The 23,211-nt window shown below is 48.2% G+C and overlaps 1 protein-coding gene across 6 annotated transcripts; it reads left to right on the top strand.

The window, feature by feature from the left end:
* The first annotated feature begins 3,032 nt into the window (after positions 1–3,032).
* LOC102063345 (uncharacterized) lies at positions 3,033–21,829 on the top strand. 6 transcript variants are annotated; one of them, XR_012583486.1, is made up of 4 exons: positions 3,034–3,430; positions 9,630–9,689; positions 9,843–11,659; positions 20,143–21,829. XR_012583486.1 is itself a non-coding variant. In XM_074556930.1 (3 exons), exon 3 carries the CDS (start codon positions 9,857–9,859, stop codon positions 10,847–10,849), a length of 993 nt encoding a protein of 330 aa, XP_074413031.1. In that variant the 5' UTR covers positions 3,033–3,430; positions 9,630–9,689; positions 9,848–9,856; the 3' UTR covers positions 10,850–13,507. The 6 variants fall into 6 exon arrangements, 2 of the variants coding, with proteins under 2 accessions (XP_074413031.1, XP_074413030.1); XR_012583487.1 differs by lacking the exon at positions 20,143–21,829 and having other exon boundaries at positions 9,843–11,191; positions 11,374–13,507; XR_012583485.1 differs by lacking the exon at positions 20,143–21,829 and adding an exon at positions 13,191–13,507.
* The last annotated feature ends 1,382 nt before the right edge of the window (positions 21,830–23,211 follow it).

Here is a 23,211-nt window from a genome sequence, read left to right as displayed (position 1 = left end):
TTTGGTTTCTTTCCATGTGATACTTTCTGTAGCATTTGTGACACAATCTTGCTGGTATCCTGAAAAGGAAAAGACAACAAATGAGTGCCAGAAACAGGAATAACAGAGGTCCAGTACGGCTTATATTCCCACCTCCCATGCCTGTGAGGCTGCAACCCACAGCAGGTGTATTTGATCTTCTTGGTGGCAAAATACAGAGGCCAATCTGGTCTTGCCCTCTATTTCCTTGTCACTTTCTCCTAACTAATTTCCAGGCAAATTGTTTTTGACACCCTTTAACTGTGGTATCCTACTGTTCCTCAGGTATCTCTCATTCAACAAGCACTAATGATTCCCATCCACAAAAACAAGTTATTACTTTAACACTTCTGGCAATAAGAGCATAAATTTTGTGAACCACAATTCTAATTACTCTCACAATTCCAGCATTTACTTATAACCCAGCTAGCATATCCAGTATTGGAATGAACCAAATAAAGTTTACTGATGGAAATGGTAATTCCCCTTCTCCCCTGTACGATTCCCAGGCTAAGGTGAGAATACAAAACCAGTCTTGATCCTTCTATCTGAAGTATTCCTCCCCAAAGGAGATGTTTTATTCAGGCAGTGCTCAAAACCAGTGATATAAGTGTTATCTTATTTCTTAATTCAGTGTTATTCTTTGTACAATTCTTAGATAATTTGAGTTTTTCTAAACAATTACCACTCAGTCCCCATTGGAAAGTCAGTTCGGTATCAGTCGGTTTAAATGTGATAGTCCATTTCTCAGGTTTCTTCACAAGTCCTTTGATTCTGCTGGCATGAATCCACCCTCTTTCCGTGATTCTGATTGTTGCTTCAGTAGTACCTGGAAAGGACTTCTTAATAGCGTAGTAATAAAAGGAAGATAATACTGCATTAACTTTTACCATTCGCTTTTCTTCCAAACTTTCTGGATTTAGCTAAAAGCTTTCTCTACAGCAGCCTCTTCTTCTTCAGGAAAAAATACCTTCTCATTAACAGCAAACAAAACACACAAAAGAAAAACAACAAAAAACTTCTTACTTAAGAAAAACAAACCGCTTTGTGAGGTTAAGAGAATCATCAAAATCTTTGCTTTGATTTTTATCTTTTAGTGCTAGTCCCCCCTCCCCATCTCTTCACGGCCTTGCTATCAGTGCTGCTCTTCACCCTTCCCCCGGTGCTGCCCCTTAGCTACAGGGCCGGAGCAGGGGAGAGCAGCCCCGGGCATGGGGACCCTGGGGATTGCCTTGGGTCTCTTTTGCCCTCTCTCTCTCTCTCTCTTTCGGCCCACTTACCGGGCCCACGCTGCCATCCTGGGCTCGGGACCCCGACAGTCTGGGAGCCCCCCCGGCAGTTCCGCCCCGGAGCCAGCCCGCTCCTGGCCGCAAACCTGTGTCCTCTGCTGCCAGCACCGCCCGGGGCACCTCCGTGGATCGGTCCCTGCCGCAGCCCCCGAGACCCCGCCGCTCGTAGGGAGTGCTCAGACACCTCCCAACCTTGACAACCCCAAACTTGGCATCCCCAGGTGCACCTGACATTCTTCTTCTTTCTCTCGTCAACTTATCCTCTTTTCCCTTCAAGCAGGGCCTGTTCGGCTAAGGCCTTTCTGGACCCCAGTGTGGCATTGAATAACCTCTTAACAATCACGTGTTAAGACACTTCCCTGCCTTTCATGCAAAAAACCTTCATTCACACTTCTGCTCTCTTCCAGCACCAAGATGTCATCACTTCACATTCTAACATCTCAGAGTTTCCTAACTACCTCTCTACTTCAACTTCTCTCTTTCTTCTCTCTCAATTGTAACCTTTATGGGGTCGATATTTAATCCTCCCCTATTTCCTTCTCCAGCCTAAACTTCTTTGTTGATTTTTTTCCCTTCATCCTCTTGGCGTAATTTCAAAACTCTAGCTGTCATTTTCCTATTTTCTGATATCTCTTATTCTTAATTGTACTTGTAAGACTCTTCCCAATAAATTGCTACCTGCCCCTGGGACCAATAACACATCTCCCATCTAAATTTTAGTTTCTTCCCTCAATTACCACATCTTTAATGACTAGAAATATAAAACTTTCTCTTTTTGCCCCTGTTACTTTCACTATATGTTTGCTCACACTATAAACTTTTGGAACGTTTAACAGGCAGGTTCTCTCTCTCCCTGTGTCTATTACAAATTCTAATTCTTCTTCTCGAGGACCCACTTTTAAAGTTATCACAGGCTCCGGATGGTATTTGTCCCCCCAAAAAAATTAGAGCCTATGACTTTTTAATTTTTTTTATGTGCCCATTTCTTTAAAGATTTTCAGATCTTCTGCTTACTTAGGACCATTTTCCTTTTTCTCTCAAGTATGTTTATCTATTTAGTTGGAGTTTCTTCTTTCCCCTCGAAAAGCTGTCCCTCAAAAAACTTTTGTTTTCGCATTTCGCCTTTGATATGCTGTCTCATTCATTCTCTTGGTTATGTAATTACGATAACTATTCATGTATTTACTACCCTCCTCATTATTTTAACCCCACTCGGGAGGTACAGTTGGCATTTTGTCTTCTCTGGGGGTCCTTGAGGATTATCTTTTTCTTAAGCTTTTATTTCAGTTGCTCTGATTAATTGCCTTTCTTCTTGAGAAAAATATTATTTTCATTACCAACAGCATCTCTTCTCAAGTATAAATGTTTGGACCTAAAAATTGGTCTAATTGTTCAGCTATGCCTATGGGATTCTCCAAATATCTCTTTTATTTATTTCTTAAAATTTCAGACTTCAGACGAAGTCAAAGGAGCATTTACAAACTCTGATCCGTCCCCTCCTATGAGAACCTCTCTTAATGGAAATAGACCAATCCCTTTATCCCATTCTTTCTGGATTTTTATCTTCTATAGCCTTTCTCCTGTATATTTAGTAAGAATCAGGAGAGGGCTTTCTTCTAACTGAACTTTTAGTGTTTCGATAAGGTGATTCCTTTAGAGTTTCTCTGAGCAGCCGGAGCTGTGGTTACCAAGGGAACGGAGCTCGGGGCAGGACAGGGAGACTCGGCGTGACTCAGAGTCTCGGTGCTCCAAAGGCGGGGTCTGCAGCCGGGATCGCCCGAGGGGCTGTTCCGGTGCAGACCGAGCTGGAGTGTGGATAGCTCCCGCATGGCTCACGGTGGCTGATCTGGCAGAGACAGAGCAGCCGACTGACCCCGGCTGCAGCGGCGGGAGCCGACAGAGTCAAGGCAGCCGGGGATGGGACAGACGGGACCCTCCTTCGGTGCGGTGAGCGCGGTAACCACGGTGCACACGGCAGGACAGATCCCCACCCCCTGCACGAACTGCGGAGCGGCCGCGGGCCAGGCGGCCGGGACTGAGGCTGACGGACTGTGCCGGAGCCGGCGCAGGGGCTGGGGGGGTGCAGCTGCGAACGAGTCGGGGAACGAACGGCAGTGGATGAGGTAATTTTGTTCTCAGCTTTGTACTTTCCCCGTTTTGCTTTTATTGCCTTTCAAAAATGTTATTTTCTTACAGCCTCCCCCCTCCCCAGCATGCGGTATACTCTTTTTCTTCTGGATTAAATGGTTTTTACAAATAAATCCAGAGCTTAACAAATCTAAACTTCTGCTTGGATACTTTGAAATGGTCGACGAGCTAACTCACGACCATCTCATATTGTTTTTCTCATCACCCTTTTATTTATCTTTTGGCAAATTATACATCTTTCAGGTACTTGTTTTTCTACTCTAAAAGTCTCAGTGCACCCATAGTGCCTTAAAAAAATGATCACACAAAACCTGAGTATCCCACCGGGCTTTTTGATACATGTCCTCTGCTATTCCCTAGTAAGTGTTTTATTATCTAATTGTCTTCCATCAAGATGTTTCTATTTCCCCGATTTATCTTGTTCGCCACCTATCTTGTTTTAATTCCCCCCTTTTTTTTTGCTTCTCTAAACTTTGGAATTTCCAATTTTTCTTCATTTGGAGTTAATATTAGCTCTTTCAGCTCTATTTTCTGCTGCATCTTTAGCTTCTTGATTTGCCAATTATTTCTTCTTATTTCTAGGTCTTTACCTTTTGGTGTCATTTAATATGTACTATTGCTATCTCTCTTAGGTAATTTTAATGCCTCTAAAACCTCGAAAATAAGTTTCTCATGTACTTATCTTTTTCATCTTTAATTAAGTAATCTCCCTTTTTAAATTTTTCTTGAGGCATGTGCTACTCTAAAGGCATCCCTTGAATCAATATATAACTCCTTTCTTTTGTGTTAAATTTTCTAATGCTCTTTTTAAGTGTGTAATTCACAAGTTTGCATGTTTTTTCTCATCAACTTCTGCATACCCTGTATTTTGCAAGGAGTTGTATTTCTGTTTGTTAACATAACTCCCAAAGTGCTATCTTGGGGTATTTCTGTTGGTAATTTTTTCTGCTTTTCTTTTCCTGTATCCACCTTACTGGATTTCTGTCTCATTTTTCAATTTTCCATCTATTCGTCCCCTGCTTCCGTTTTTCACTTTTTACTAACAACTTAAATACCACTTTTCTTTCAACTACTTACACCCAAAAAACCCCCCTTTTTCTCACATTGCTTTTCAATACAATCCACCTCCCTCCAAGGAGATATGGTAAGGCTTAAAATGCACAATCGACATTACCTATACTTTCATTCATCTACATTCACTCACTTTTATTTCTCATTCACTTTCACACATTGCTTCACACTCTCAAGACAGAAAGTGGATCCTTATTGCTAGAAAATCACAGGTCCTTGTGGCCCCCTCTTTCGCTTTGGGGTTGTTATGGTTTGAGCTTGGCACAGAGCTAGTGCCTCTCATGAAAATGCTTCACTCTGGTGTCTGCTGTGAGATGTGACTAGGAATAAGCAAAACAGGCTCTAACTTAAATATAAAGGACACTTTATTACTTAAACTACAGGAAAATAGGGAAAGACTATAAGGAAAAAGAAGAAAAGAATTGAAAACTTTACAAAAAAACTACTTTTTTCTTCTCTACTCTCTGACTTTCTCAATCTAATACATTCTCTCAAAACACTCGGTACGACACTTTAGTATACTCAAACATCAGTTCATGAAGAGGAAAGGAGTTTTTCTCGTTCTATAGGCTTCTCTTGGAAACACACTGAAACTTCGTGTGCTTTTCTGTCACTTCGGCACCGCCCGGGAAAAAAAAGTTTTTTTGCCGCTTGTAACATCGTCTTTCTATGCCTAGTGCTCTCACTACTGAGACATGGACTAGAGCTGCTTTTAGGGTTGTCTTTCAAGGATGCTTTGTCTCACTCTAAAAAGGCACAGTCTCTGCTTTTGGGACATCTGTCTCTCTCATAGTTTTCTAACTCCCTGGGGCCGGGGGGTCCTCACGAAGAACTTTTTTGGTTTTGAGGCACTGTCTCTTCTTAAATGCAGTCTGTGTTACAGGAACAACTGAGTCTATAGCTACGAGAAAAGTTTAGCTAAAAGGCTACTCTAAATCATCTCTTCTTATCTAATCATCTCTACATCTCATTTCTTATCTCTCTTCTTATTCAGCTTCGAGGAGGATTAGCATTTTTGCAAGGCCCTAATCATGCAAGAAAGGGTTAAAAGTTTTCAGTCTCTGTCGGTCCGGAGCGACTCTTACGCGCACGCTGCCCACACGCTGCCGCTCCGGCCGGGCACTCTCTCTCCTTCTCTTCCTGGCTGGTTGCTCTCCTGGGGGGGGGGGGCTGGCTGCTCGAGGGCTGACTCTCTGGGATCTTCTACTCTTCTATCTTCGAAGCTCTCCGAAGCCCCCTCAACTCTATCTCTGTCCAGGCTCCGGGCCTACCGCATGGCCGGCCCCTCTTCTGCCTAGCAGCAGCGGGCTGGGCGGGGGAAGAGATCTGACTTCTTCGCCCGACAATGTCTCAAAGAGAGAGTTCTAAGGGCAGTGCCCTGCTTTTAACCTCTGTGTATTCTCGGAGGTGTGTTTAAACCCCACTGGCCACACCGGACGCCAGTCTCAAACTCAAAACCTTCATTGGTTTGACCACAGCTTCTCAGAATTCCCACTCTTTCTTGGTCAAACCACGACACTGGTTTACCTCCAGGTCTCAGTGTCACCAGGCCCCCGAGAAGGGCCCTGACTCTGCTGCCTCTGGTGTCCGTTCACCTGTGAGGCTGTCTGCGTGTCTTCCACACTCTTCAGCTACAGCCCCTCACACACCCAGGGAACGCTAGCTTGGTTCGCAGGTCACTCACTCCTCTTCGGCCCAGAAGCCCCCACCTACCCGGGAGCCTGGTGTGCAGGTCACTCACTCCTCTTTCCACTGCCTACCCCTTCCCACCTGCCTGGGAAGTTGAGGCTGACTTTGTGTGGGTCTCACTCACACACACCACAAAACAACAATAAGGTTCCTTTTACTTTCACATCGCCTATTACAAGTTTAGGTGTTACTGGCCAGTCCCGGTGCTATTGGATATCCCTCAACCCAGCTGTGTTATCCAACCCAAAATGCTCTTGGACAATTTTTCCCTCAGTCCCTCCATGTTGTCCAACCCCAGATGCTCTCCGGGTAGTTTTCCCTCAGTCCTGCCATGTTGTCCAACCCCAGATGCTCTTGGGTATTTTTCCCTCAATCCAGCTGTGTTGTTCAACCCCAGATGCTCTTGGGCATTTTCTGTCCCTCAACCCAGTGGTGTGGTACAACTACAGATGCTCTTGGGCATTTAATTTGTTTTGCTGTGTTGTCCAACTGGATGTTCTTGGGCATTTTTTTATCCCTCAATCTGGCTGTGTTGTTCAACCCTGGATCCTATTGGGCAAAAATTTTTCCCTCAGTCTAGCTGTGTTGTCCAGCCCTGGATACTGTTGGGTAAAATTTTCATCCCTCAATCTAGTTGTGTTGTCCCACCCTGAGTGTTGTTGCGCATATCCTCTCTCCGACAGAATTCTGCTCAACCCTGCTTTTGGATGCTCTTGGACTATAAATCCTTCAACCCAGCAGGTTTTAGGGGCCCCTCCTGTCTCGTTTCCTAGTGGATTGGGCTAGGAAACCTTGCTGCCTACCTCCGAGGGGTCCAACCCCTCCCTGAGACCCAGTCCCAGTTACCCCCGGGGATTCTTTCACTCTCTTATCACTTGCTTCGTCTCTTTACCGGCCGTTTTTCTCGCGAAAAGAGGAAAACGCAGCATGGGAGACTCCTCACTCACTTGGCAGGTCTGGGACAACCAGCTTGCCTCTCATTCACACACATTCATCCCCCCCCCCCCCCCCCCCGCCCCCCGCCCGAGAAATACTTACCAATCCTTTTCCCTTCCCGGGTTCTTCGTGCTCACTACTACACTTAGGGGGCCAATTACCGCAGTTGTAGGGAGACTTTTTTTCCTTCTCTTTGTTTTATTGCCTCCTTTTGTCCACAGATGTAACCTACTTCTGTCGGTCACTTCAGGGGAAACAAAGCGAGGCTGCCAAATAGGGCAGGGCGCGCCTTCCCCACTCTGACTCTCCTAAAGCACAGGCAGCGAGGTGTTAGCACCCATCCTCTGCTACCAAATGGTGAAAAACGCCAATCGCTTGTTTTTAAAATTTTAAAAGTTTAATAGTAAAAAAAATGGTTATGAAAATAGTAACACAATTAGAGTAATAACAATTTGGACAAATTGAATTAGGACAATATGAGACAATAAAAACAAAGAATTACGGACGTCTGGGTACCTTTTTCTGGGCATCACGAGCCCGAAAAAGACCCCTGCTAACAAAGGACTAACCATTAAAAACAATAGCCCGTTGCATATTCATACACTTCATACATGATGCATAAATTCCATTCAAACACTGGATTCCGTCTGGTCAGTGTCAGCTTCTTCCTTCTAATCCTAACAGCGCCTCCAAGGCGGGAAGAAGTTCATTTCTTCTGATAAGAAGGCAATAAATTCCCTTTCTCTGAAAGATTTAGGTGTCCTGTGGCTGCTATCTCGCTGCAAGCCCTTTCTGTTAAACAAAGCATCTTACATAGCATAGTTTCTGTTTTTTAATTTTTATAACCTAAAACTATATTTAACACAGTACTTAAGAGAATTAATAGAGCATTTCTTTCTAACACAACACATATAATATTCATTTTAATATTTGCAAAAAGCCAATCATAAAACACATGCATTTTTCACAGGGGGGTTTCAGGTAGCTCTGGGGTGAATTTTGGAGGGAAATGGGGGGGGGGTCTGAGAGTCCTGGGGAGTTTTGGGGGTCTTGGGGAGGGTTTGAGGGTCCAGGGTGATTCTAGGCCAACCCTGGGGGGCTCTGGGGGGTTTGGAGTTCCTGGAGAGGTCTCGGGGGAGAATTGGGGGTCCCGGGGGGTCCCAGGCCCACCTTGAACCGAGGTCTGGGGGTTTCGGGGGGAGGGGGCACAGCAGGGGTTCCTTCCCCCCCCCCTGCTTTTTGGGGGCTTTTCCATTGTGCCACCTCCCCAAAAAGCTCTGAGGGCCCCCTGAAGTGGCTGCTGTTCCACCAGCTGGTGCCCCCTGATCCAGGACAGCCCCACTGAGTCTGGTGGGTTCTGGGGGGATTTGTGGGGATTTTGGGGTTTTGCGAGGCTGTTTGGGAATTTCAGGGTGGCTTTTTTGGGCTTTGGGGGATTTTGTTGGGAGTTTGGGGGGAATTATTGGGTTTTTTTGGGAGAATTATTTGGTTTAGAGATGCTTATGTGATTTTTGGGGGGTTTTGTTGATTTGGGGGGTTTTGGATTTGAGGTGTTTTGTTGGGGTTGTGGGGGTTTTTGGGGGGGATTTATTGAAATTTTTGGGAGTTTTTTAAAATTTTGATGAGTTCCACTGGGATTTTTGGTGTATCTCTGGGGTTTTTGAGGGTTTTCTTGTATTAGTCCAGTCCCTCCCAGTATGATCCAAAGATGGCCCCACTGTGCTCCCAGTCCCTGCCAGTAAGATCCAATTGTGCTTCACATGGTTCCAGTTGCTCTCTTTCACCCTCATTTGTTCCAGTCCTTCCCAGTATGTCCCAGTATAGCCCAGTTCCTTCTAGCATGTTCCCAGTCACTCCCAGTTGCTCCCAGCTGGGTTTTTTGGGGGATGTTTGGAGAATGAAGAAGTCCAAGGCTGAGCGGAAAAGGCCCATCGGGGGGACATCGGGGGGTGCCGGTGGCGGCTGCCGGCAGAGGCAGTCTGGAGGAGCAGAGCCCTGTGTGCCCCAGGAGCCCAAAGTGGGGAGCCCAGAGAGGGGGGAGCGCTGCCATTGGCGGGAGCCTCAAGAGCCTGGAGAGGGGCTGGGGGGACTCCTTGGAGCCACTGCAGCCCAGAGCAGAGAATGAGGGGAGAAGGGAGCCCGGGAGCCCAAAGAGCCCCGGCATCCCAAAATGGGGAGAGTGAAGAGGGGGGAGCTTTTGGCATTGCTGGGACTGCCAGCAGCCTTGGCAGGGTGGGCACCGAGGAGAAGGGGGGCCCCCAATCCAAGCATGACCTCAACAGCTGGGACAGGGGGGAACCCCCAAACACCAGAGGGGAGGGACCAGGGACGGGGAACTCTTGGGAGGCTTTTCCAGGGCTGAATCTTGGTGTTTGGGAGGTTTTCGTGAAGCACAGATGGCCGGTGACTGGTAGAGATGGACTTGGGCAGAGGGACCTTCAAACTCAACATGATCATCCCTTGTTTTCCCCAAACCAGGATTTCCCATTGCCAATCCCTGGGAGTCTGTGAGGAAGATGCCCCGGGACACTGAGGCAGGTGAGGAGGAAGTCAGTGCCCCTTTCCCCTCTGTGCTGCTCCATCTCCCAGCCCAGTATGGCCCTGGCTGCAGCACAGCCCTGGGGGGATCTCCTTGCCCTTGCCTGTGGCACAGAGGCAAATCCCATCCTGTCCTTGTCCTTCCTACCCCAGAGCAGGAGCTGAGCATGGAGAGCAGGGAGGACAAATGCCCGCAGCAGAACCTGGTGGAAGAGGCCGTTTTGAGCGGCTCCATGGTGCAGGAAGCCAACGGGGAGGAAAAGCCCCAGAGATGTCGCACAAGGAGGGGCTGCAAACGCAGATGGCAGGGATCTGAGGAGGAAAGAGCCAGCCTGGGCTGGGAAGGCAGCCAGAGATCAAGCCAGAGCTCGGAGCTGGTGCTCCATGAGCAGCTCCATGATGGGGAGAAGCCCCACACATGTGTGGAGTGTGGGAAGAGCTTCAGGTGGAACTACAAGCTCATCGAGCACCAGAGGACCCACACTGGGGAACGGCCATACGAGTGTGGGGAGTGTGGGATGAGCTTCAGCCGGAGCTCCCACCTGACCAGCCACCAGAGGACCCACACTGGGGAGAGGCCCTACGAGTGTAGGGAGTGTGGACAGAGCTTCAGGCAGAGCTCCAGCCTGATCAGCCACCAGAGAACCCACACTGGGGAACGGCCCCATGAGTGTGGGGAGTGTGGGAAGAGCTTCAAGTGGAGCTCTGACCTGATCAAGCACCGGAGGATCCACACTGGAGAACGGCCCTACAAATGTGGGGAGTGTGGGAAGAGCTTCAGGGGGAGCTCTGACCTGATCAAGCACCAGAGGATCCACACTGGGGAACGACCCTACGAGTGTGGGGAATGTGGGAAGAGCTTTAAGGACCATGACACCCTGATCAGGCACCAAAAGATCCACACTAGGGAGAGGCCTTACGAGTGTTCCGAGTGTGGGAATAGATTTCAGTTCAACTCCCATCTCCTCCTGCACAATCTGAGTCACACAGAGGAGAGGGCCTTCTTCTGCCCTGAGTGTGGGAAGGGATTTAAGTACAACTGCCAACTCATCACCCACCGGCGCATCCACACAGGGGAGAGACCCTACAAGTGTGGAGAATGTGGGAAGAGCTTCTCACAGAGCTCTCATTTGACCCGACACCAATACAGCCACCGATAAGGGAAGCCCTGCAAGTGCCCAGAGTGCAGGAAGAGCTTCGTGCTCTGCTCCAGCTCCATCCCCCACTGGAGGAGGCACTTGAGGCACAGCCCTGGTGACCCACTTTCCCTGTGATCCATGTTGGGAACACACCTGGCTTCTTATTCTTTTGGTTTGGCCTTAGACCAAACCATCCATCTCTTTGCAGTCCAGTAGTGAAGAGGGATCAATCTTTCACCTCAAAACCACTCAAATCATACTGAAAACAGCTCAATCTTAACACGAAAGGGCTCAATCCTACTTCAAATTGCCTGTTCCCACTTCAAAATCTCAATCCTATGCCAAACTCACTGAATTCCACAGGTACCAGGGTGAGATGGGGTTGGAAGGAGATGGGAGAAATGGGATCCCAATTTGGGAGCAATAGGATGGGATGGGAGCGTAGGAGTGATTGGATGGGGATTGTGTGGGGCTGGGTGTGTGGGATGTATTTGATAGCAAACAAAACTCTCAGACTTACTGCTTTCTCTCCCGTTCATGTTCAGTCCGTTGCAGTTCTGTTTGCAGAGTGCCGCCTCCCAGAGCGCCCCCTCACAGTTGCCGCCCTTGGCCTGAGCCTGCCCCTTTTCCCTCACGGTTCCCGCCCTTTCCCTGCCCCCTTTCCCCTCACGGTTCCACCCTTTCCCTGTCCCCTTTCCCCTCATGGTTTGACCTTCAGGAACAGGGGAGGAGGAGGAGGAAGAGGCTGACCGGCAGCAGAAGCAGCTGGAAAAGGGGAGAGGGAACCCTGGAGTCGCTGCAGCCCCGGGAGCATCACCCTCCATCCCACAGGTGCCTGGGGAAGGAGGAGCTCGGCCCAAACCTGCTGGGGGGTGCCTGGGGGGTGCCTTGGGATTTTTTTCGGGGGAAGTTTGGAGCTGGCAGGGCTCCAAAGCCGAGCTGCAGATGACCCTCGGGGGGACATCCGGGGTCCCCAGGAGGTGTTTTTGGAGGGTCCCAGGGCCAGCAGTGGCTGCTCCCAGTATGAGCCCAGTCCCTCCCAGTCAATTCCCGATGATGATGCAATTTGTTCCCAGCACAGTCCCAGTTCTTCCCAATTTCATCCAGTGTGTTCCCAGTTCTCCCAGTTGTCCCTAGCATAGTCCTAGGCACTCCCAGTATGATCCCAGTTGCCCTGAACATTCTCATAGTCATTGCCAGGCACTCCCAATTACCTTAGGGTGGTTCACTTGCCCCCTGTTTTATCCCAGTTGCTCCCAGTTCCTCTAATTATGTTCCCTGTTGGCTCCCAGCATGGGCCTGGTAGCTCCCAGTAACCCCCAGTCAGGGTCCAAACACACCCACTCTGATCCCAGTATGATTGCAGCCACTCCCAGTATGATCCCAGTCACTTGCAGTCTAATCCCAGTTGCTGTCAGACACTCCCAGTATGATTTCAGTGCCCCCAGTGTTATCCCAGTTGCTTGCTGTCAATGCCAGCATGACCCCAGTAGCCTCCAGTGTGATCCCAGTGTTTCCCTGTCTCTCCAAGTTTATCCCAGTTGCTTCCAGCTTGTTCCCAGTCACTCCCACTTCTTCCCAGTTGCTTTCAGCATCATTCCAGTTGCTCCCAGTCAATTCCTCCATCATTCCAGTCCCTTTCAGAGTGATCCCAGTTGGTCCCAGCATGGGCCCAGCTGTTCCCAGTGTGCTTCCATCACTCCCCTATGGTTACAGACACTCCCAGTATGGTCCCAATTGAACTCAGTTGTCCCTGGTATAGTCCCAGTCACTCCCCATATGATCCCAGTCCCTCCCAGCATGGTCTCACTCACTCCCAGTTACCCCCAGTGTGGTCCCAGTTCTCCTCAGCATGGTCCTGGTTGTTCCTGTGTGGTTCTGGTCATCTCAATATGGTTACATATTGAGAGTTTTTGCAGATTGAGGAGTTTTTGTTAGACAATGGCCATAATTCAGCTGAAGCACAATCCAGCCTGCTTGTACTAATGGACAATGGACACATGCACAAACAATGAATAATGGGCATATTCAGAAATTGGGCTGGTATAGCCTTGAAAGAGATACAAGAAGAAGAGTCATCAGGACTCAGCAAGTTTGTCAGCAAGCTTGGGAAAGTAAGAAAAAAGTAAGTAATGGGTGGGTGTCCTGGGTTGACTAAATGATGCTTTTATCCCCAGTTGTCTCATTCTGTTTATGCTGAATAATAAGTTTTACACCTTTAAGACTTGTTCCAGAGAGTGAAGGGGGTGAGAAGAAGCGGCATGCTTTTTCAGACACTGCACTCACTCCTCCACATTCCTGCTCTGGACTGTGTTGTCTGTGGATGGACAGACAGCAAGACAGAGCTCTCTTTTGCTTTTAGTTCATTTAGCTAGATGAGGCAAAGGAGACAAAGAAGTTCCCTGGACTGTGGGTTTTTTTCCCTTTTCTTTGGAGCTGTTCAAACCTGCTCTGGACTGAACACCAGAAGAGCACCGGCAGCTACACCTGTGGCCACTGGGCCAGGCCTGGCCTGCGACATTTCCAGCACCAGAGGGACTGATCAGAGACTGAGTGAGCTGAGCTGCAACCCAGGGAGGGGACTTTCTCAGTTTGTCATCTCTTTTGGAGCGGCAAGGGGTTTTATTGTTTAATATTGTTTAGGTTTTATTGTTTAATAAACAGGTTTTTTCCACCTTTCTCCAAGGAGGTATTTTCTCCAGGACCGGCTGGGGGAAGGGGCTGATTTAATCTGCTTTCCTACTGGAGCCCCTTTGGGATTCTCTTCCAAATTTGCTCTGAACCAAGACAAATACATCTATTGGTGCCCAATGCGTGGCTCAAGAAGGTGGAAAAAAGCTCTATTGATTGTATGTTGGTTGTGCTCACTCTCTAGTGAGTTAAAGCAGTGAGTAGCCATGTTGCTCGAATTCCTAATGTCTCTTGGGGTGGAGGCCTTCATGTGGTTCTGGTCTCTAGAGCTTTTTGAGGTTTCAATACCTTTCTGGTCACTAGGATTATTGTCCATAACCCGTAATTTTTATGGTAGTGCGGCACGGATTGGAATAGCTGTTGTGCTGGCCTTGGTGATAATGATTTATAGGGCATTTACAAAGATACTGGAGTCTGTTTATGATATTTATGGTTTATGGTTTCTTCGTCCTACCCTGCATCCCAGTTCCAGTAGTATGTTTTGGGAATTTATTAGTAATTGCACCCAGTTTGATAGAGGAGGAGCAGGGAATGAGGCTTTCCAGCCTTTCCTTTTCTTCTTCTCCTTTGAATCTGTTATGTCACTTTTTGAGAATGTTCAGTTTCCCCTGAATGTTAAAGAGACCATCTTTCTGGTATTTAATCTGGTATTTAATCAAACTTCCTCCATATGGTCTGCAGCTTCTCTAGAATGAGGGCTGAGATATCCAGAGGAGTTGGTGAGACCCTTGACCCAGAAGCAGATGCAGGCGTGAAAAATCCTAAGTGGTGTGGAGAATGGGAAAATACAGGCTAAACCCTGAAGGAATTTTCTGATCCTGTAGACTGGGATTTTCCACGGGAACAAATTCAGAACCCAGCTGAGGTGGGGAAATAACTAAAAACGAAGTGCCATGATCATTCTAAAGAGAAAAGGCTCATTGCAATAAGCTGGGCCCTGGCCTATGCTTATCCCACTCTGTTAGATACTGTCGGGCAGCAGACAGAGGCAGGGGGGCAGAGAGATAAATCAGCAGCTATCCCAGTCAGGCTACAGCCAACAGCCCAGGCTCAAAGCCAGCAGCTAAACCAGATAGTGAGCCTAAGCCAGCAGCTAAACCAGACAATAAGCCTCAACCAATGGCTGTTGCTACCAGCACTAGAAGTGGGAAATGCACGGACAAGACCGATCGACCAGTGGATGATGATGATGATGATGATGATGATGATGGTGATGATGCAGCAGGAGAAGGACCCTCAATGCCTCCTGACATAAAATCAGGAGTCAAACCAGCAGGCGCAAGATCAGAAGCCAATATTGAGTCCTTTTCTCTGAAGGACCTTTGTGGCCTACAGAAGGATTACACCTGATGACCTGATGAATTCATAATTAGTTGGCTGATCTGTCTCTGGGATGCTGCAGGCGAGGCTACAATTCTGGATGGCACTGAAGCAAGGCATTTGGGATCCCTGTCACAGGAACCTGTCATCAACCAAGGAATGATGAGGGGGACTACTGCACACAGTCTCTGGGCACGGGTCTTGGAAAATGTAGCACAAAGATACCTGTGTGCAGATTATCTCTATATGCAGCAAACCGAGTGGAAGACCATAAAGCAAGGGATCCAACACCTGAGAGAAATGGCAGTGGCAGAGATTATCTTCTCAGATGATGTAACAACTAGGAACCCAGACTTGGTACCATGCACGTCTGTGATGTGGCGGAAACTTGTATGACTTGTGCCACATGAATATGCTTCTGCTTTAGCCATAATGAAGTGGGATGAGAGGGATGAGACTGTGCTGGATATGGCAAAGAAGCTCTGAGCATATGCAGATGCTGTGCATGGCCCAACACATGCCAGAATCGCAGCAGTAGAAACATGTCTGCAGAAATTAGAGGACAAGATAGAGGAGAATCATAAGAAGTTCAGAGAGGAGATTAAAGAAGACCTTCTCCAAATCTCAGCAGCACAGATCAGAGGTTCTGGTAGCCAACACAGATGTTACCCAGATGGCAAGAGAAGGTACATCCCACGAGCTGAGCTGTGGTTCTACCTGCGTGATTGTGGAGAAAACATGTGGAGATGGGATGGAAAATCTACTGCTGCTCTGGCACAACGGGTGCATGAACTGAAGGAAGCCACCAGAAGGAAAGCAGCTCCAGTTGCCCATAGCCGAACTGCCAGGTATGATGATGATGATGATGACATGTCCAATCCCCTTGAAGGAACATCCAAGACATATGCCCAGGGAAAGAAAGATAAGCAGGCTTAGAGGGGCCCTGCCTCTAGGCAGGTAGAGGCTAGGGAAAACCGTGTTTTCTGGTCTCTGTGGATTCGTTGGCCTGCCACATCGGAACCACAAGAGTACAAAGCTTTGGTAGATACTGCTGTGCAATGCACATTAATCCCATCGAGACATGGGGAGACAGAGTCTGTTTCTATTGCTGGTGTGACAGGGGGATCCCAGGATTTCACTTTGGTGGAAGCTGATGTGAGCCTGACTGGGAATGAGTGAAAGAAACATCCTATTGTGACTGGCCCAGAGGCCCCATGTATTTTGGGCATAGACTACCTTCGAAATGGGTATTTCAAAGACCCAAAAGGACTCAAGTGGGCATTTGGGATAGCAGCTGTAGTGACAGAGGGCATCCAGCAACTGAACACCTTGCCTGGACTGTCTGAGAATCCATCTGCAGTAGGAGTCCTGACAGGAAAAGAGCAATAGGTGCCAATTGCCACTTCCATAGTGCATCGACGACAGTACAAGAACCACTCGAGATGCTGTGATCCCCATCCATAAGATGATCCAAGAGCTGGAGAGCCAAGGGGTGGTCAGCAAGACTCACTCACCCTTCAACAGCCCCACTTGGCCTGTGCGCAAGTCTGACAGAGAATGGAGGTTGACTGTGGACTATCGTGGCTTGAATGAAGTGACTCCACCGCTGAGCGCTGCTGTGCCGGACATGCTGGAACTCCAGTACAAGGTGGAGTCCAAGGCAGCAAAGTGGTACTCCACTGCTGACATTGCTAACACATTTGTCTCCATTCCTCTGGCAGCAGAATGCAGGCCTCAGTTTGCTTTCACCTGGAGGGGTGTGCAGTGCACCTGAAACCAACTGCCCAGGGGTGGAAGCACAGCCCCACCATCTGCCATGGACTGATCCAGGCTGCACTGGAAAAGGGTGAGGCTCCAGAACACCTGCAGTACATGGATGACATCATTGTGTGGGGGAACACAGCAATGGAAGTATTTGAGAAAGGAGGGAGGATCATCAGGATTCTGCTAGAAGCCGGCTTTGCCATCAAGAAGAGAAAAGTCAAGGGATCTGCTCAAGAAATCCAGTTCCTGGGAGTGAAGTGCCAAGACAGACGGCATCAGATTCCCACTGAGGTCATCAACAAGATCACAGCTATGTCCCCACCAACTAGCAATAAGGAAACGCAAGCTTTCCTGGGTGCCATAGGTTTTTGGAGGATGCACATTCCCGAATACAGTCAGATCATGAGCCGTCTCTACCTGGTTACCTGCAAGAAGAATGAGTTCCACTGGGGCCCTGAACAACAACAAGCCTTTGCCCAGATCAAGCAGGAGATCGTTTATGCAGTAGCCCTTGGCCCGGCCAGGACAGGACCAGAGGTAAAGAATATGCTCTACTCTGCAGCAGGGAACCATGGCTTGTCCTGGAGCCTTTGGCAGAAGGTGCCTGGGGAGACTCGAGGCTGACCACTGGGATTTTGGAGTTGAAGATACAGAGGGTCCAAAGCCAACTACACTCCCACAGAGAAGGAAATCTTGGCTGCCCATGAAGGAGTCCAGGCTGCCTCAGAGGTGATTGGCGCAGAAGCACAACTCCTCCTGGCACCCCGACTACCGGTGCTGGGGTGGATGTTCAAAGGCGAGGTTCCTTCCACCCACCACACCATTGACGCTACATGGAGTAAATGGATTGCTCTTATCACACAGTGTGCCCGTATAAGTAAACTGAATCACCCTGGGATTTTGGAGATAATTACAAACTGGCCAGAAGGTGAGAACTTTGGTCTGAATGATGAAGAGGAACAAGAACCAGTGACACGTGCATAAAAGGCTCCTCCCTATAACCAACTGCCCCCAGAAGAAACACGCTATGCTCTTTTCACTGACGGTTCCTGTCGCATCGTAGGGATGAACCGGAAGTGGAAAGCAGCCATATGGAGCCCCACACGACAGGTTGCACAAGCTACTGAAGGAGAAGGTGGATCAAGTCAACTTGCAGAACTCAAAGCTGTTCAGCTGGCCCTGGACATTGCTGAGAGACAGAAATGGCCAAAGCTCTGTCTTTATACTGATTTATACTGATTCATGGATGGTAGCCAATGCTCTTTGGGGCTGGCTGGAAAGGTAGAAAAAGGCCAACTGGCAGCGTGGGGGAAAACCGATCTGGGTTGCTGATGAGTGGAAAGACATTGCTGCTCGGTTAGAGAAGCTACCTGTGAAAGTCCACCATGTGGATGCTCATGTCCCCAAGAGTTGGCTAATGAGGAACACCGAAACAATGAGTAGGTAGATCAGGCAGCAAAAATGGAGGTGTCAAAGATAAGACTTAGATTGGCAACATAAGGGGGAGTTGTTCCTAGGTTGATGGGCCCATGATGCCTCAGCCATCAGGGCAGAGATGCCACCTAAAAGTGAGCACGAGACCGAGGGGTGGATTTAACCATGGACAGTATTTCTCAGGTCATCCATGACTGTGACATGTGTGTGGCCATCAAGCAGGCCAAGCGAGTGAAGCCCCTCTGGTAGGGTGGGCGGTGGTCCAAGTACAAGTACGGGGAAACCTGGCAGATTGACTACATCACACTGCTCCAGACACGCCAAGGCAAGTGCTACGTGCTGACCATGGTGGAAGCCACCACTGGATGGGTGGAGACCTACCCTGTGCCTCACGCCACTGCTCGGAACACCATCCTGGTCCTGGAAAAGCAAATCCTATGGAGACATGGCACCCCTGAGAGAACTGAGTCAGACAAGGAGACCTATTTCAAGAATGGCCTTATCAACACCTGGGCCAGGGAACATGGTATTAAATGGATATATCATATTCCTTATCATGCACCAGCTGCCGGAGAAAGTTGAATGATGCAATGGACTACTTAAAACAACCCTGAAGGCACTCGGCGGGGGGGACTTTTAGAAATTGGGGAATGAACCTAGCAAAAGCCACCTGGTTGGTCAACACCAGAGGGTCCATAAATAGCACTGGTCCTGCCCAGTCTGAACCCCTGCACACAGTGGGTGGAGATAAAGTCCCTGTTGTACACGTGAAAGGTATTTTAGGAAAAACTGTTTGGATTACTCCCACTTCAGGCAAAGACAAACCCATGCATAGAATTGTTTTTGCTCAAGGACCTGTTTACACTTGGTGGGTAATGCAGAAAGATGGAGAAAGCCGTTGTGTACCACAGGGAAACTTAGTCTTAAGTGAGAACTGTGTGTAAGGTTTCATTGTGATGCAGATGGAAATAGAATAAGGGGTGGATAAAGTTCCAGATTGCAAGGCAAGATGTATTCTATTACCATCTGTATGGCAGCTGTCTTTTGTCAAGTGGGCAGTTTGCCTTATCTCTCTTTCTGAGCGCTCACTCCCACTCCTCCCTCGAGAGGAGACATCTGCTGATAACAGACTATTGAATGGCACTGCATGACTGATAAGAACTATAACATCCCACTGTGAGATGCTCTGCCCAGAGGGAGGAGCCAAGCATTGCTACCCAGATATAATCCAGAGGTTTTTGAGACACCAGTACGGCTTTCTCCACTGGATTCCCAGAGGAACAGCAGCTCTCTCTTCTTCTACTGGATCTTCAGAGGAAGAATACTTCCTTCTCTACTGATCCCCCTTGCTCCAACAGAACCACACCTGACACTTCAGGAGGGCTGCAGCCACATTTCCAATTGGATTGCCACCAACTCCCCACAGGGTGTCAGCTTGGGTTCTGACTCTGTCAGTGTTGTTCTAGTGTAATGCATTGTTTATTTTATCCTTTTTTTTTCCTTACCTATTAAAGAACTGTTATTTCCTGCTCCCATATTTTTGCCTGAGAGCCCCTTAATTTAAAATTTATAGCAATTCGGAGGGGTGGGGAGGGTTTACATTCTCCATTTCAGGGGAGGCTCCTGCCTTCCTTAGCAGACTCCTGTCTTTCCAAACCAAGACAAAAACCTTTGACTATACGGGATCTTTTGGATCCATTGTTCCCCAAACAGGTCAACAGGTGACCCCATTGTAATGCCAAGTAACAAAGAGCAGCACAAATGACACAAAGAATACATGGCCAAAGAGGAAGAGGAGAGGCCCAATGAGGAAAGGATGTGGTGAGACACTGGCACACTGAATGAGCTGCACTCCCATAATCTCTAGGCTAGCAGGTCCTGGTCTCACAGTCTTCTCTTAGTTTATTTAAATTATATTTATTTATTTATTTATTTACTTTTTTTTCATCCTAAAAAATATATACAATTAAAAATATGTCATCAAATTTTAAAGATACAATCAAAACACATTAATTCATAACTACATCTAAAGATCAGAACATATGTACAGCTGTAACTATGAAGCCTAACCCATCAATCCTATTCTTCAAACACTCTTCATACAGGCGGCAGCTTCTTCCTGAGCTTGGAGGAAAGAGAGCTCTTCTGGATGGGAGGCGAGGACTTTGTGGGTGAGGGAACATGGAAAGTGTCCAGAGAAAACTTCTCGGTAAGACTGTAACCAGTCAGATCTGCAAAGTGGAGACACAAAGTTTAACAGAGGCCACCATGCAAACCTAAAGCACCTGAAGCTCCGTATTTCATGGGACACATTTCCTGGAAGTGTCCAAACAGCTGCAGAGGGAAACATGCTCCTGCTGGCAGACACTGAGGCAGGCCAGGGCACAACCCTGAGCCACTTGCCCAGAGCTGGCACAGGCACAGCCTGGCCTCTGAGCTGCCCTGGGACAGCAGGGAGCCCAGAGCCCTGTGCTCTCCAGGAATGGCTCAGCTGCACATGCACCCTCCTGCTCCTCTCCCTGCCCCACAGCTCAGCAGCCCTACAGCTTCAGGGGCACTGGCAGCATCACAGTTCCTTGCAGGGCACAGCTGTTCCCTGGCAATGTGCACAGCCTCTCTGGGCTGCCACAAGACCCTTCCTCCCAGCAGAGATTGGCCTAGCTTCCCCCCTCACCTCTGTGTGAGGCTGAGCCATGATTGCCTTCACCTTGTCCTCAATCTGGAGTTGCTTCAGGCCCACCATGCCATGACTAGGAAGGGCAATGGAGAGAGTGGGAGCAGATGCACACCCTTCCTTAGGATTTAGTCATTTTTGGAACAGCTCAAAAGGCAAATCCAGAGGTGTCCAACTCAGCGCTTCCTCAGCTTTCTGGAGAACATCTTGCCTTCACCAGCCCAGCATTTTGGAGAGGTTTTCCCATACATGTGGAGGCTTGCTGGCAGCACATTTCTTCAGCTGGGTGCCCATCACCTTGCAGAGGGCAGAGGCGAGCTTGGTGGCCACGGTGCGAACGTTGGCGCTCCGCACAGGCAGCGCCTTGTTCCCCAGGCAGGACCAGAGCACGGGCAGGGCGTCGCGCTGGGCGACTTCAGGGCTCCTGGCATGAACCCCCTGCACAAGCACTGCCGGGACAGAGACACAGCTCCTTACCCACCAGCCTCACTGCAAACAAGGATCTGCCTCTGCTTCTGCTTCTTGCCAGCCTCTCTGGCCAAGATCAGCAAAATAGCACCCAGAGCCCCTTGATCCAGAAACAGGCAAAGCAGCTGATCATCCTAGGAACAGAACCACCCACCCCTCAGGACTAAACGCTCCAACCAGAGCCTTGTCCCTGTGGCAGACTTCCTACCTTTACTAAATTATTTCACAATCTCTTTCTGCATGAACAATGAATGAAATCTCCAACTGCCTTTGATTTCCATTAAGAAGTTGTCTAAACCCACACTTGAATATTTGGAAATGCACCATAGCAAGGAAATTGAAAGATTTCTAATAAAAGGGACGATTCAATTTTTCTAACTTTGATGTCAAGTGCCAAATGTTTAATCTGGCTCTTCCCTTTGCTCAGTGGCACACAGCAAAGGGCAGGATTAGAACACACCTCAAAACTCCAGCCCACCAGAGATGGCTGCTGCCTGACAGCTGGATGAGAAACATCAGTGACCAGCTGGTGTCTTTGGCAGAATGCTTTTGGGGCTTCCAACAAAGAGCTGTTTCAAACCTCAGGGTGTCTTAGAGAATTACCCAGACCCCATTGCTGTGGCATTTGAGCCATCTCCACATTTTAATGCCACTTCCCCTCCCAATGGTAATGGCATTTTTTCTTATAATGTCCACTGAAATAGGGGCATAGAGAAAGAAAAATGCTACACAGGGGACTGAAATGTAACCAAAACATGAGTGTTTTCTCAAATTGTCTCTGGAATCTCTCTGCTCATTTTCTGAACTGAACTGTATCAAACAGACAAAAAGTTACTACCAACAGGCTTCTTGCATGGCAGATTTGGCTGAGAGATCAAAACCTGAAATGCTCTGGAGACTATTCTTATTTTCTGATCAGACAAAATGTTATCTAGCAGCCATTTACAATTCTGTGGTGAAAGAGACTTCATTTTCTCTATGCTGTTAATCCACCAGCAGTCATCAACATTGAAAGAGCTCCTGCAAGTACCCAAAACCAATTCTGCTAAGCAGGAAAGGGTTATGGTACCCATTTTAAAATGGGAATTCATTTGAGTTTAAATGCAATTAAAGACATCAGTGACTATTGAATGTGAGGAACAGCTGTCTGTTCCTATTAAATCTCAGAGAGAACATCTGCTCTTTCCAAAGTAGTCCTAATTTATGGTTAATTCCTTGATTTGAAAAAGAGATCAAAAGAACTGTTAAACTAAATTCCCTATTGCTGGAGATCTACTTAATTCAAATGCTCTTTAAAGGGCCTTTGACATTCCCAATCTCTGAACATGCCCTTTTGAGATTCCTAATGAAGACACAAAATGTATTAAACCTTGCATTGAAAGATGTTGGCATAATTACAGTGGATTTATCCCCAGTTAAAGCAAGGCTATCAATCGTCTTCTCTACTATATATTTTTTCCATTCCTTGGCTATTGCTGACATAGCAAGCTCCTCTGAGGAATCAATTATCAGCTGCATTTGTAGCATTTTGGACAGTGCTGACATAGGCAGACACTGTTTGCACACCCTGAAAGGCTCAGTCCAAGGCCACTGTGACAGCACAGGCAGGGAGCCTCAGCACTCTGCTTCTGTCCCTGTGCCCCCAGAGGCTGCCTTGCACTAAACTCATGCCTCTGATACCTCTGTTGATTTCTGACCTAAGCTGTGACCCCCAGGCTCTGCACAGTTCAGCCTCAAAACTTTACAAGAGAAAAACAAGAATTCTGTGAGGACAAAACAAACTGATGCCCTGAAACAGCATTTGCCACCATTTCCCCTCAAAGATCACAGATGTCCCCGAGCTTCCCAGAGAGGAGCCAGCTGGGGTGTTTTTAGCCCCTGCCTTTGCTGCAGGTGGTTCTGAGATGCCCCAGTGAGAGCTCAGCCCTGAGGCCGAGCGCTGCCCCCATCTCAGATGCTGCCCAGCTCTGCAGCAGCCAGGGAAAACCTGCCAAACCCACCTGCCTTGGCTATGGGGCAGCAGGGACAAGCT

The sequence above is a fragment of the Zonotrichia albicollis genome, chromosome 22 (assembly GCF_047830755.1).
Source record: "Zonotrichia albicollis isolate bZonAlb1 chromosome 22, bZonAlb1.hap1, whole genome shotgun sequence".
Taxonomy (NCBI): Eukaryota; Metazoa; Chordata; class Aves; order Passeriformes; family Passerellidae; genus Zonotrichia; species Zonotrichia albicollis.
The sequence above is the reverse complement of the archived record's forward strand: the minus strand, read 5'-3'. Positions and strand labels throughout refer to the sequence as shown.